An 11,209-nucleotide genomic window follows, 5' to 3' on the forward strand; every position below is an offset into this window, starting at 1 on the left:
CTGCAGAACTCTGCCATGTGGCAACAGGGATTTTTGGGTGTGTCTAGGTAACCAGATGGATAACTATGACCCATGACCTTTTAAAACTTTAGGTCATATTTATATTGTAGATTGACCTACTTTTGAGTTCATCATTTAAAACAGCTTGGCTAAGATTGTGTCAAGAAAAGAATTGATTCAAGTTTATAGATTAAGTTTTCAACTTCAGTTTAATGTAGAACCACTTAGTTTAACTTGTCACTTAGTTTTATTTGTCCAATAAACAAGAGATATTTCTCTTTCTTGTCCGTCCTGAGGGAAAGTAGTAGCACCTCCTCTTCAAGCAAAGAAGAGGTCTTGTGCGAAATTCTGTTCCCCTGTGAAAATCTGTTCCCCCTGTGTCGGGAGCGCGCATTGCAGCCAGAGAGGCGGATCTGAACATTTTCACGGCGCTTCTGATCGATTTCTCGGTAAAACAACTCATATATATAATCATGTCAAGGTTGTAACATTCAGTTTAATCGGCAGCTGTTGTTTACAAAATTGTAAAGTAATTAAATAAACGAGGTCTTTTTACGCTGTTTTGTGTTATTTTAAACGCCAAGAGAATCGGCCTTTCTTCAACTTTTGTCACTTTGCCACAATAATTTATGGGACAGTTTATTGTCCGACAATACAATCAGTGTTTATTCAGTTTTTTTGAACTCTTATTATAATAAATTATTTTGTCAGTAACGTCTGTCTCTCTCGTGTCCCCAGGTTGTTTGTCCATGTCTTCATGCCGGGCAGCTGGACGGTGTTGCTGGTGAAAGCCGTCCTGACTTTTCCTGTTGGTCACTCTTCAGTGTGACTGGCTTGTGTTTGTTTTTAAGATGTGAATTTTGTTTTGATGTAACTACAAATGAAGTAACACTTAATAAAATAATACATTTCTTTTAATCCTGTTCTCCAGTTTGTGCTTTGATCAGTTATAAAGTTCTATTAAAAATGTGGGCGTTTCTTTAATATATTTTGCTTCCAAAAATGATTATGGTTTACAAAAAAGACTCCAGAAATAACAGATTAAAAGAAGAACATTTTATTAAACTCAAGAGTTACAGCACTGATGAATTTTGTGACGTGGACCATTAATAATGAAAACAATAACAAATAGAAAACAAATCTGCCTTCTAACTGTTTATTCTGACATTTTGTTTTGGCTCTTGAATAATCAGAATCTCGTCTCCAGCCAGGCACCAGAAACCTTGCTGTCTGCTTCTCGAGTCACTGATGTTGTCATTGACAGGAGAGTCGAGCTAAGGAGAAAGAAGAACAAATTTGAGAAATGCCGAGACAAACACATGTCATTAAATACTGAAACTTTTCTTAGATGTCTCAGCAGCTGTACCTGTTACATCCAGAGTAATGGTGTCAGGCGAGGTCCATCTCCCCAGCGGTCGGTCTGTCTCAAATCTGAAGTGATGCTGGCCCGCATCGCCCACCTTCACACCCTGAATCTGAGCCAAACGGCACGAATCGCTTCCTCCGGTGTAGCTGGAATGCAGGGCAGCCTTTCAGTAACGTCATTTCACTGTAACAATCACAGCACTTGCAGGTCTTCCCACCGCGTACGTCCGTGTCAAGATGGGCTGATCTGGTTGGGGTCGGTGTGGTGACCACATAACGAGTCTCACAGTGTGACCTGGGGAGTTTTACACAATAATTAGGATACTTAAACATATACTAAAGGCATAAACAACAACATATTTATATTCATACTTCATGAGATACACCAACACAACATACTATTAGTGTGAAGTGGGAAAAAAAATCATATTTTTCAGATTTCTTATACAAAAAACAAGGGACAGAATTTTTATAACTCTCCAAAATAATACAATATTTAGATTGGGTCTGTTACATAAAACCCCAACAAAGTACATTTACTTGTTTTCGCAAACATTCCAACTGTCCATCTAAAGAAACAAATGGGCAGAGTCACCGTAGTTCCTGCACACACGCACATGCACACGCACACACACACACACACACACACACACACACACAGACAGATCACTCTTCTGAAAACACACTCCACCTGCTCCAAGTATCTGGGAGACACAAACGCTTTTAATCTTTCAATTGTCAGGCCTCTAATTTAGGAATCTATGCACACAAAATACAAGTAATAAAACATTTGATGCAAACAAATGCATACGTCACAGTAAAAATCATGGAAGTGCACAAGAGGCCAAACAATTTAAACCTCAAGAACTCACCTTCAGAGTGTCTGCATCCACCTCATCCAGTCGCTGCAGGATGTTTATGTCCCTGACAGTGGTGGAGGTGAGGAGGTTTTATAGCGATGAAGGAGGCTGAGTGTTTGACAGGAATCATATTTTTGTTTTAGTCCTCAGTCCTCTCTGTCTTCTCTGTCCTGATTGGTCCACTGTTGTTGCCTTGTCTCAGTGATGCTGCGGAATCATCACATGATCAGACACACATTCCTTAATTTCTGTCTAATTGACGGATTATTGAAAGAGACTTTCGGATCAAGTCATCATCATGTCCTCACCTTTCCCACAATCTGTTACAACCAGTAGATCAGCAGGAGCAGCAGGTCTTCTGCTTTAATTGTTGGTCAACTCAAGACATCATGAGTTCACAGAGAAATGAAATAAAGAGAGAAGATAAAGTTAAGGAGGAAAATATGCATGGGCAGCAGACAGCAACAGTTTCTAACTTTCAGCTCAATTCTCTGCAGCAATATTTGAAATGATTATTTATGCTGTGTAGATAAAAATGTTCTTACTTTTTTTGCCAACTGGGTTCTCTTATCTTCCTCCACCTGACTGGTGGTGTTGAAGGTGGAGGATTCAAGGCGGAGCTGGTCTTCTGCTTTAATTGTCGGTCAACTCAAGTCATGTGACATGAGTTGACGTAGAAATGAAATCCAGACAAAGGACAACAGGGTTAACAAATAGAATATACGTGGACAGAAGGAAGAACAATTTTGAAATTTGACCTCATTTCATACAAATTTAAAATGAAAATACGCTTTCTTACTTTTTTTTTCAACTGGTTTCTCTTATCTCCCTCTATCTGACTGGTGGTGTTGAAGGTGGAGGTTTACAGGCCGAGGAGATCCAACCTGGGAAGATCACAGAATCAGAGATCTGAGAAGTCTGAACCTGGTTCAGGTATTTTTTCAATGTCTATTCTTCTTTTGTGATTTTTCTGTGTTGTAACACATAAACATGTTACTGGCCATATAAACTATTTGTTTCATGGAATTAATACTTTATCTACATAAAACTTTACTCCACATGCTCTCCATTTCCTTTCTGCCAATCCTGTTCTCTAGTTCACTCTCAACAAAAACGCTTCATTAAATCTTTCAATCATAAATTTTGTCTAATTTTTCTTTTGTCTTCTAATTTCTTATTGTCCTGATGCTTTAATTTGGTTTCTGATACAACATATTGTCAGGCAAGCATTCCTTACTTAATGTAAATTTTAACTCTATGTGGTTGAACAATTTCTAAATTATTAATAGTGAATTTCTATTTCTATTTTTATTTAGTAAAGCTGATGGTCCCCACCACCAGCAGGAGGCAAGCCGTGTCATGTGAATGTGGAATGCAAAAACTTACAAGCAGTGTGAAAAACAAGGGGTCCAGAAGGACAAGAACCACATGGACGACGACGATGATGAAAGGATCCAGCGATGAGCAGCTAAAACCTGAAAGATTAAAAACTTGGAGAGTGGATTAGTGGAGGAACAGAATAGAACAATTTACTATATCGAAGAGCACCGCGTGGGGAAGAACCGCTAATTCACCCTGAAACATGGGGCAGTTGAGAAGAAAACTCCAGTGCAAGGCGCTACCTAAGGATTCCACAGGCTTTAATAAAAAAAATCAAAAACTGAGAAATGATGTGATATCCCAATTAGGTCTTCAGTTTTTAAGGATCCCAATCTAATCAGAGTCACTTGACAAAACATAGCGAGGTCTAAACCAGACATGTCTGGAACTCTCTCTTGCTGTAGTTCCACCAGATGTTGAAGGTGTTTGTTCCTCTTCTATGTCCTTTTCAGTCTCCATCCAGAAACGGAAGCCAGGGGATGACAAAGTTGGATTTTCACAATGCGTCGATGGTGAAGGACTGAAAACGCGGGGTGACAGAATGAGATCTTCACATGGCATCATGGGGGGACTGAAAACACGGGGTGACAAAACGGGGGGATCTTCACAATGCGTCGATGGTGAGGGACTGACGTCAGGGGACGAGAGAAAAGGATCCTCATGCATCGTCCCTCGTAAGGGACTGAGTACAGGGGATGACGAAACAGGACGTTCACGCGGCATTTTACAAGAGGGACTGAGGACGGGGGATGACAAACCAGGATCCCCACACGACGTCCTTGGTGAGGGACTGTGGATAGGGGATAACAAAACAGGAAGTTTACATGCCATTCTATAAGAGGGACTGAGGACGGGGGATGACAGACCAGGATCCTCACACGACGTCCTTGGTGAGGGACTGTGGATAGGGGATAACAGAATGGGATCTTCGTGGTCTGTCTTTCGGTAGGCAATGAACAGAGGGGTTGACGGAATGGGCTCGTTCTCCCATTCTTTACCATATCTCCATGCCATCCTTCTGCCAATTCTTTGCAGGATGTCGTCCCAGCCGGGATCATCACTATAGTCGGTTGTCTTGGCTGGGAGCTCCTCTTTAGCAGCAGTGTCTCTAGTCCTCTTGGCCGGGGGCTCCTCTTCAGCAACACTATCCCTGGTTCTCTTGGAGGGAAGCACATCTTCAGTTTGATTCTCCCTAATCCTCTTGGCAGAGGGCTCCTGTTTAGGATCATTACTATTCCTGGTCCTCTTGGCTAGGGGTTTCACTTCAGTAACACTGTCCCTGGTACTCTTGGAGGGGGGTTTCACTTCAGCAACAGTGTCCCTGGTCCTCTTGGAGGGGGGCTCATCATCGGCTTCAATCTCCCTGATCCTCTTGGCAGAGGGCTCCAGCTTAGCATCATCACTATCCCTGGTCCACTTTTTGGGGAGCTCCTCTTCAGCAAGAGTGTCCTTACTCCTCTTGGCTTGGGACTGCTCTTCAGCATCAAAGTCCTTTGTCCTTTTTCCGCTTATGCCGGTCACAGATGTTGCAGGAGCCACGTCCTCTTTCAAACCTACCTGATCACTAGACTTTGATGGTGGGTCATCCTCCTTCGCATCATCCACCTTCTTTGTAGTTCTCCTGGCGCGGCCGGCAGTCCAAAAAGCCACTAAATTTCTCCAACCTGCCAGAGGTTGTGGGGAGGCACTAACAGGACTGGAGTCCTCTGGACGCAAAATGGGATCTTCCAGTTGGTCAAGTCCAGATGTGAATTTAAAGCTGGAAGGAAGCACTGTACCAAAACTAAGCTTAGATGGTAGGTCGTCCTCCTTCGCAGAATCCACCTTCTGTGAAATGCTCCTGGCGTGTCGAGAAGTCAAAGAAGCCCTGTCCTTTTCCAAACCTACCTGATGATGCTGCGAGGTACCGATAGGTCTGGAGTTCTTTGGACGCAAAATGGGCTCTTCCTGTTTGTCAAGTCCAGATGTGAATTTAAAACCGGAAGGAAGCACTGTACCAAAACTAAGTTTTGATGGTAGGTCGTCTTCCTTCGCAGAATCCACCTTCTGTGAAATGCTCCTGGCGCGGCGGGAAGTCAAAGTAGCCCTGTCCTTTTCCAAACCTACCTGATGATGCTGCGTGGTACCTATTGGTCTGGAGTTCTCTGGACACAAAATGGGCTCTTCCTCTTTGTCAAATTTAGATGTGAATTCAAGTGAAGTACATGGAGTTGTGTCTTCTTGAGGCTTCCCAGCTACCCCAATGTCTTCTATGTCTTTGAAATTTGGGGGACGAATCTCAAGCAGCTGTGACGCAGCACTGGCACGGTGCACAGCGGAGCCCCGATGACCAATCTTCAACTTGTCAGATTTCAATGACTGTTGAAGCTTTCCTACAAGGACCTTGATAAAACAAAGTCGGGATTTAAAGTCATCCTGGTCTTCGTTATCAGCCTCGTCTTCACTTGAGCTGGTCGTAGAGCTACCACTGGAGCTGGTAGTACCGGCATTACCTACCTCGTCTTTACTGGAGCTGGTAGGACAGTCCACAGACTGCGGAGGTGATCTACACCTCAACCCCTCTCCGTGGTCTTCAGAAACCATGTTGGCATCATTTGACCACACCTTACCGTGATCCTTACCATTATCTGGATGTCCCTCCAACACTGGGGATCCATCTGCTGGAAGCGCCATGGTAGGGGCTGTGAAGAAAGAAACAAAGAAAAAAAGCTATAATTCAGTATCTAGACCTTCACAAAAGTCTAAAGCAATGTTTAGAGGGAACACTGAAATACCAACAATGCAATAACCCAGGTTTGTAAATGTGCTTGTTTTTCTTGAATATATTTGAGAACAATATTTAACAATATTATTGCTATGCCACTGTATTTGATTATACAATAAGGATGGGAATTAAGAGATAAAACAAATATTCCTTATCTTTAATCACAAAAAAACAGCAAAAAATAAAATTTTACATAAAAACCAGAACAATAAACTCTAAAACTCAATGATCAAACATGTATGGACCATCGCCACTCAGACAAACGAACTTGCAGCTTCATCTTGGTACCAATTAAAGAGCTATATACTGTGTTTAAGACGTTTTAATAGCTAAACATAATGTGACAGCTAAACACCTGTAATCTTAGATTGTACCATTAGTGAGAATAAAACTGCAACAAGTTACTCCGTTTACCCTTCAATAACAACCCATCCTCACAAATCTTTGACGCACAGGTACATTTTATCATTCTTAACAATAGCTAGGGATAAGATATGCGATCAATTCATTACTATCACACTTAAATCACTGCTTACACAACTTTAATACTTTAAAAGTATCAAAGTTTAAAAATATGTTTCCAATTGCATTTGTAAATTACCAAAATGTTAATTGTAGTTAAACTAAATTCCTTTGAGCTCCACAATTCTTCACAATCACAAAGACAGCTAGTCTGACACCCCATCAGTACTACCTTCATACTCCCACATACAGCCAACAGCAGAAATGTACACCTGTAAAATTAATTAAGTTTAAGGACTGGAGATCTAACTAAACAGGCCGACATAAGTGGCCTTTCCTCCGTTTCCCGGGACTCCCTCCTACAAAAATAAAACTGTTTATTTAGTTTAGAAATACATATTCAGTGTTAAAATGGCCATTATATTCTGTATGGAGATAAGGCAGACAAAATAATTAAAATAATCATCTGCATCCCTTATGTGTCCATGATGCCTCAAAGTCTTATCACTTATCACTCTTATCTAAATTTATTACATCAATCTGAAGATTATGGCTGCGCACAACCCAGCAAAAAACTCAAATGAATGTTCACACAATTATATTGCTCCAAATGCTTCTTTCAATATTACCATCTCCATGGAGACAAAAAACATCAATAAAATGGATTCTCTAAAAGTAATTCTCTCAAATTAAAATAAAATGTTTTCCAATCACCACACCATTGTTAATATTGCTGACTCTTTCTGAAAACGCAATCAGCATGAAAATATATTACAGGACCAAATATGCAAAGGACCAACACAGTATTTCATAAATCACTAATTTTTCAAAACTCCTCTTAGAAAAATAAAACTAAACAATAATAAGTTTAAATCTAAACTACTTAGAAATAATTTAGGAGAAATATATATCTAAAACCTTTTCTAATATTCAAGTATTAAGATTTTATTTTAAGCAACGTATCTAAGGAGACCAAATGTGTTTTTGAGGCATTTTCCGAAACCTGGACCAGTCATTGACTTCTTATTCCAAAGATCTGAATAAAACAAAACTGAACTTCTAAAACCAGAAGTAACTTTTTAAACCACATAAGCAGTGTTAAACGCCCACAATCCCACCAAAAATGTTAACTAACAAATTAATCACAACCGGACCAACTGAAACCGAGATTATTGTTTTTCTAACGAATTTTAACATTCACTGTTAATGTTCAAGTAACTTATGAAAATGATACGTCACTAAAATGCAATGGAGCAAAACATTGTTTTTCTGGTCTTGAGTAATTACAATAAACTAAATCATTTAGTTACTTTGTGAAATCAACAGCACACATTGACTGTTCTTTAAAGATTTTTTCTAAGAATAATAAGTGTTGTTATTTAATCAATGTATCCATGGAGACCACAAACATTTTTCAAAAAGCTGGTTCCAAAACTTCTTTCAAACCAAAACAATTGCAGTCAGCATTACTGACATTTTCCAGAATTTCAAATAACTAGCAAATAAATCACAAAACAAATTCAATTAACTCACAAATATGTTGCACCCCAAAACTGCAAATTATATTTTCCTACACAGAGTTGGAATTTCCAAAAACTGAACACCAAAGTCATCAAAGCTGACTTTAACCAACTCAAATAATGTTTTTTTCTTTTCTTTTCACTCATGTAGGAAAAATAAACGCATATATTAAAGTCTATTACTAGACAGGAGGAGGCACATGTTTGAAAAGTGTTTCTTAATTTTTCATTGAAGTCATTTTAAATAATGTCACCAACGTATCCATGGAAACGAAATATGTTTTTCTGCGCTTTTAAGTGATGATCACTACGACTATACACGATTCGTTGCCTAGTGTTTTAGTGTTCTATCATTAACGAATACACACACACTTATAATGCTTATTACTGTGGCGTCAGTGGTAGGAGTTTGCCCTGCGATGGTACGACTCTGTTGTTGTGTCCTTGAGCAAGACACTACTCTCACCTTTAGCTGGAGTTTATTGCTGGCACGATATAACATCTGTGGTTACAATCCATTAGCTTATTATCATCAGTGTGAACGTGGGCATGAATGGAAATTTTAATAAACCGCTAGTCTGATGTGATTACCATGGAAACCAAGTGTGTTTGTCAGGGCATTTTTCAAAAAAAAAAAAAAAAAGTAAAGGCCAAGAATTGGACAGAAATTTGATTGTTTTTTTGTTTTTTTTCAAACCAGCATAACAATTTTTCTCAAACACTAGTGTTAATATCCCAGATATTTAACCACAAATGTCAATAAGCTAACACATACGTCAAAAAACAATTTAAATTAACTCACAAATTTGTTTCAACCCACAAATGCAAGAGACCTATTAAAGCTATATATTTCAAAGAAGTCCTCAAAATGTCAAAGAACTGGACACCAACGTCATCAAACCTGACACTCTTAGATTAAATATCACCATTTTAGTTTTTTTCAAATCAATTCATGTTTCCTGGCTGTGCTAAAAATAATAATAAAAACAGGTCAACATGTCCCTTTCTTGAAAAGATTATGGAACTAAATAATTAAAATAGAGGCTTTTATGAGGGTAAATAAAACAATTTTGAATGTTTTTTTAAAAAATAATATTAAATATTTAAGGTATTTCATTTAGCGTATCCATGGAAACTGAGTGTTTATCATGGCATTTTTCAAAAAAATAACGGTCAAAAAACAAGCTAATTTTCCAGAAATTGGCCTTAATTTAACTAATTTGACTATAATTAAGTAAAATACATGTATTTATTAAATCACTACACCACATTTTAACATTCCTGACATTTCCAGCGAAATTCAGTTAAGAAAAAGGCTCATTAGTTAAGAACGATCTATGCTAGCAAAGAATGCTACTTGTCTTTCTTTTCTACAGCAGTCAGTATTTCTTGAAAACACACACACAAACACAAAATAAACTAAACAAGTCATTAATATCTCAGTAATAACTTTCTTTCGTTTATTAAAAATAATAGAAGAATGATTTTTAACCTTCCAGCTGGTCACCCTGTTGGTGCTTCTCCTGGTTAGGAACTGTCTTTCGCAGGGGGGTTTTATCCACGGGTTTCTTCAGCAAGTGCGTATTTCAGCAAGTGCTTCTTTGGCAAGTTTTGCACAGCAGACTTCTCGAAAAACTCAAACCTTCCGAGGCTTTAAGGCTCCTTCAGGCGTCTCTCTCAAAGGTCCCGTCGCAAAGGGGAAAGAATTCAGAAGGTCAGCGTCATTTATAGGGTTGAGGACGCTAACGTCGTTTCCATGACAGTCATTGACGAACACACGCACTGGTGCGTGAGATAAATTGGACTACAAATAATGCAGATAATACAACTATCGCGTTGTCTTGTTTATCACTCCGTATGCTGCCACCTACTGGCCAACCAGTCTAAATTCACAATGACATTTTTGTGGACTGCCATGCAAAGCAATGGCAAAACGTGCGGCTTGATCCCGGGAGGGGTGCTATTATTTTTAGTGGGATTCTGAGTTAACATGGCGACAAAACAAATTAAAAATTGACCCCCAGAACACTAAAGACCTCACCAGCTGCTCCATTGTTGTGTATTTGGCCAAATCCTAAAAATACCCTATTTTTGAGGTCTTCCTGTGTCGTCATACATTCACTTAGAAATCCCATTTAAATTTTATTTTGTAGATATGTCCCTCGTCTGTTCTAAAGTGAAGACGGCACATCGATTCCGTTTACGGTTTGTCCATAAATTGTCTCTAAGCGACCCAAAGTTTTTTGATTTTTTGGGAAACTAGAGTGGAGGAGACACGCCTTACAGTGAAGAAACTGAGTGCCATTTTCAACCCAAATAATCTTTTAAATCGCTGTCACGGCCACAAATATTAACCTATTGGTATGAAACTCGGTCATGACATCGATAGGCATGTCTGATCCGGTAAAAGTTTTTCGCATTTTCTCTAGGACTTATGGTTTTCTGTCAATGTGCTTCAGAGTACAGTGATGCGACAGGATTTTCTGCCTCTAACAGAGACTTCTCTGGCTGCATGACTCACTCCCAGCTGGCAGATGAGTCATGACAGATAATTGTCATAGCAATGGCTCTAGGCTGCTTAGGACTACAAATACGCATCACTATAGTTCTAAGGTGGAGAATCAGTGGAAACAGAGGAGGAGCTGCAATTTAGAACTACTTGTGTGTTAGTGCACTGCTGCAGGTGTTGCAATAATATTATTCTGCATTATCATTTTCCTCAGGTTGTGGAACTGCCTTGCAAAACAAGGCAGTTCATTAGCATTAGCCTTTTAGCTTAAATAAGCTATTACCTATATTTCTGACTTATTAGCCATGTTTAGTATGGTGAATGGAGTAAGTAAAGAACAGACAACAAG

General features: G+C 39.2%; 1 protein-coding gene across 4 annotated transcripts; it reads right to left on the minus strand.

The window, feature by feature from the left end:
• Positions 1-1,044: 1,044 nt before the first annotated feature.
• Positions 1,045-10,066, minus strand: LOC122824337 (pollen-specific leucine-rich repeat extensin-like protein 1). 4 transcript variants are annotated; one of them, XM_044104812.1, is made up of 9 exons: positions 9,844-10,066; positions 3,612-6,286; positions 2,771-3,109; positions 2,534-2,603; positions 2,238-2,432; positions 1,906-1,968; positions 1,584-1,660; positions 1,367-1,512; positions 1,045-1,274 (listed from the first exon to the last, which is right to left on the minus strand). In XM_044104812.1, the coding sequence occupies exon 2, from the start codon at positions 6,276-6,278 to the stop codon at positions 3,939-3,941; it is 2,340 nt and encodes a 779-aa protein (XP_043960747.1). In that variant the 5' UTR covers positions 6,279-6,286; positions 9,844-10,066; the 3' UTR covers positions 1,045-1,274; positions 1,367-1,512; positions 1,584-1,660; positions 1,906-1,968; positions 2,238-2,432; positions 2,534-2,603; positions 2,771-3,109; positions 3,612-3,938. The 4 variants fall into 4 exon arrangements, with proteins under 4 accessions (XP_043960747.1, XP_043960748.1, XP_043960745.1 ...); XM_044104813.1 differs by lacking the exon at positions 1,906-1,968 and adding an exon at positions 2,057-2,124; XM_044104810.1 differs by lacking the exon at positions 1,906-1,968.
• Between the last annotated feature and the right edge of the window lie 1,143 nt (positions 10,067-11,209).

Source organism: Gambusia affinis, linkage group LG21, assembly GCF_019740435.1.
Source record: "Gambusia affinis linkage group LG21, SWU_Gaff_1.0, whole genome shotgun sequence".
Classification (NCBI taxonomy): domain Eukaryota; kingdom Metazoa; phylum Chordata; class Actinopteri; order Cyprinodontiformes; family Poeciliidae; genus Gambusia; species Gambusia affinis.

Bases quoted from the DNA above. Each gene is read 5' to 3' on its own strand.
- LOC122824337 (XM_044104810.1), bottom strand. From the start codon at position 6,278: ATGGCGCTTCCAGCAGATGGATCCCCAGTGTTGGAGGGACATCCAGAT.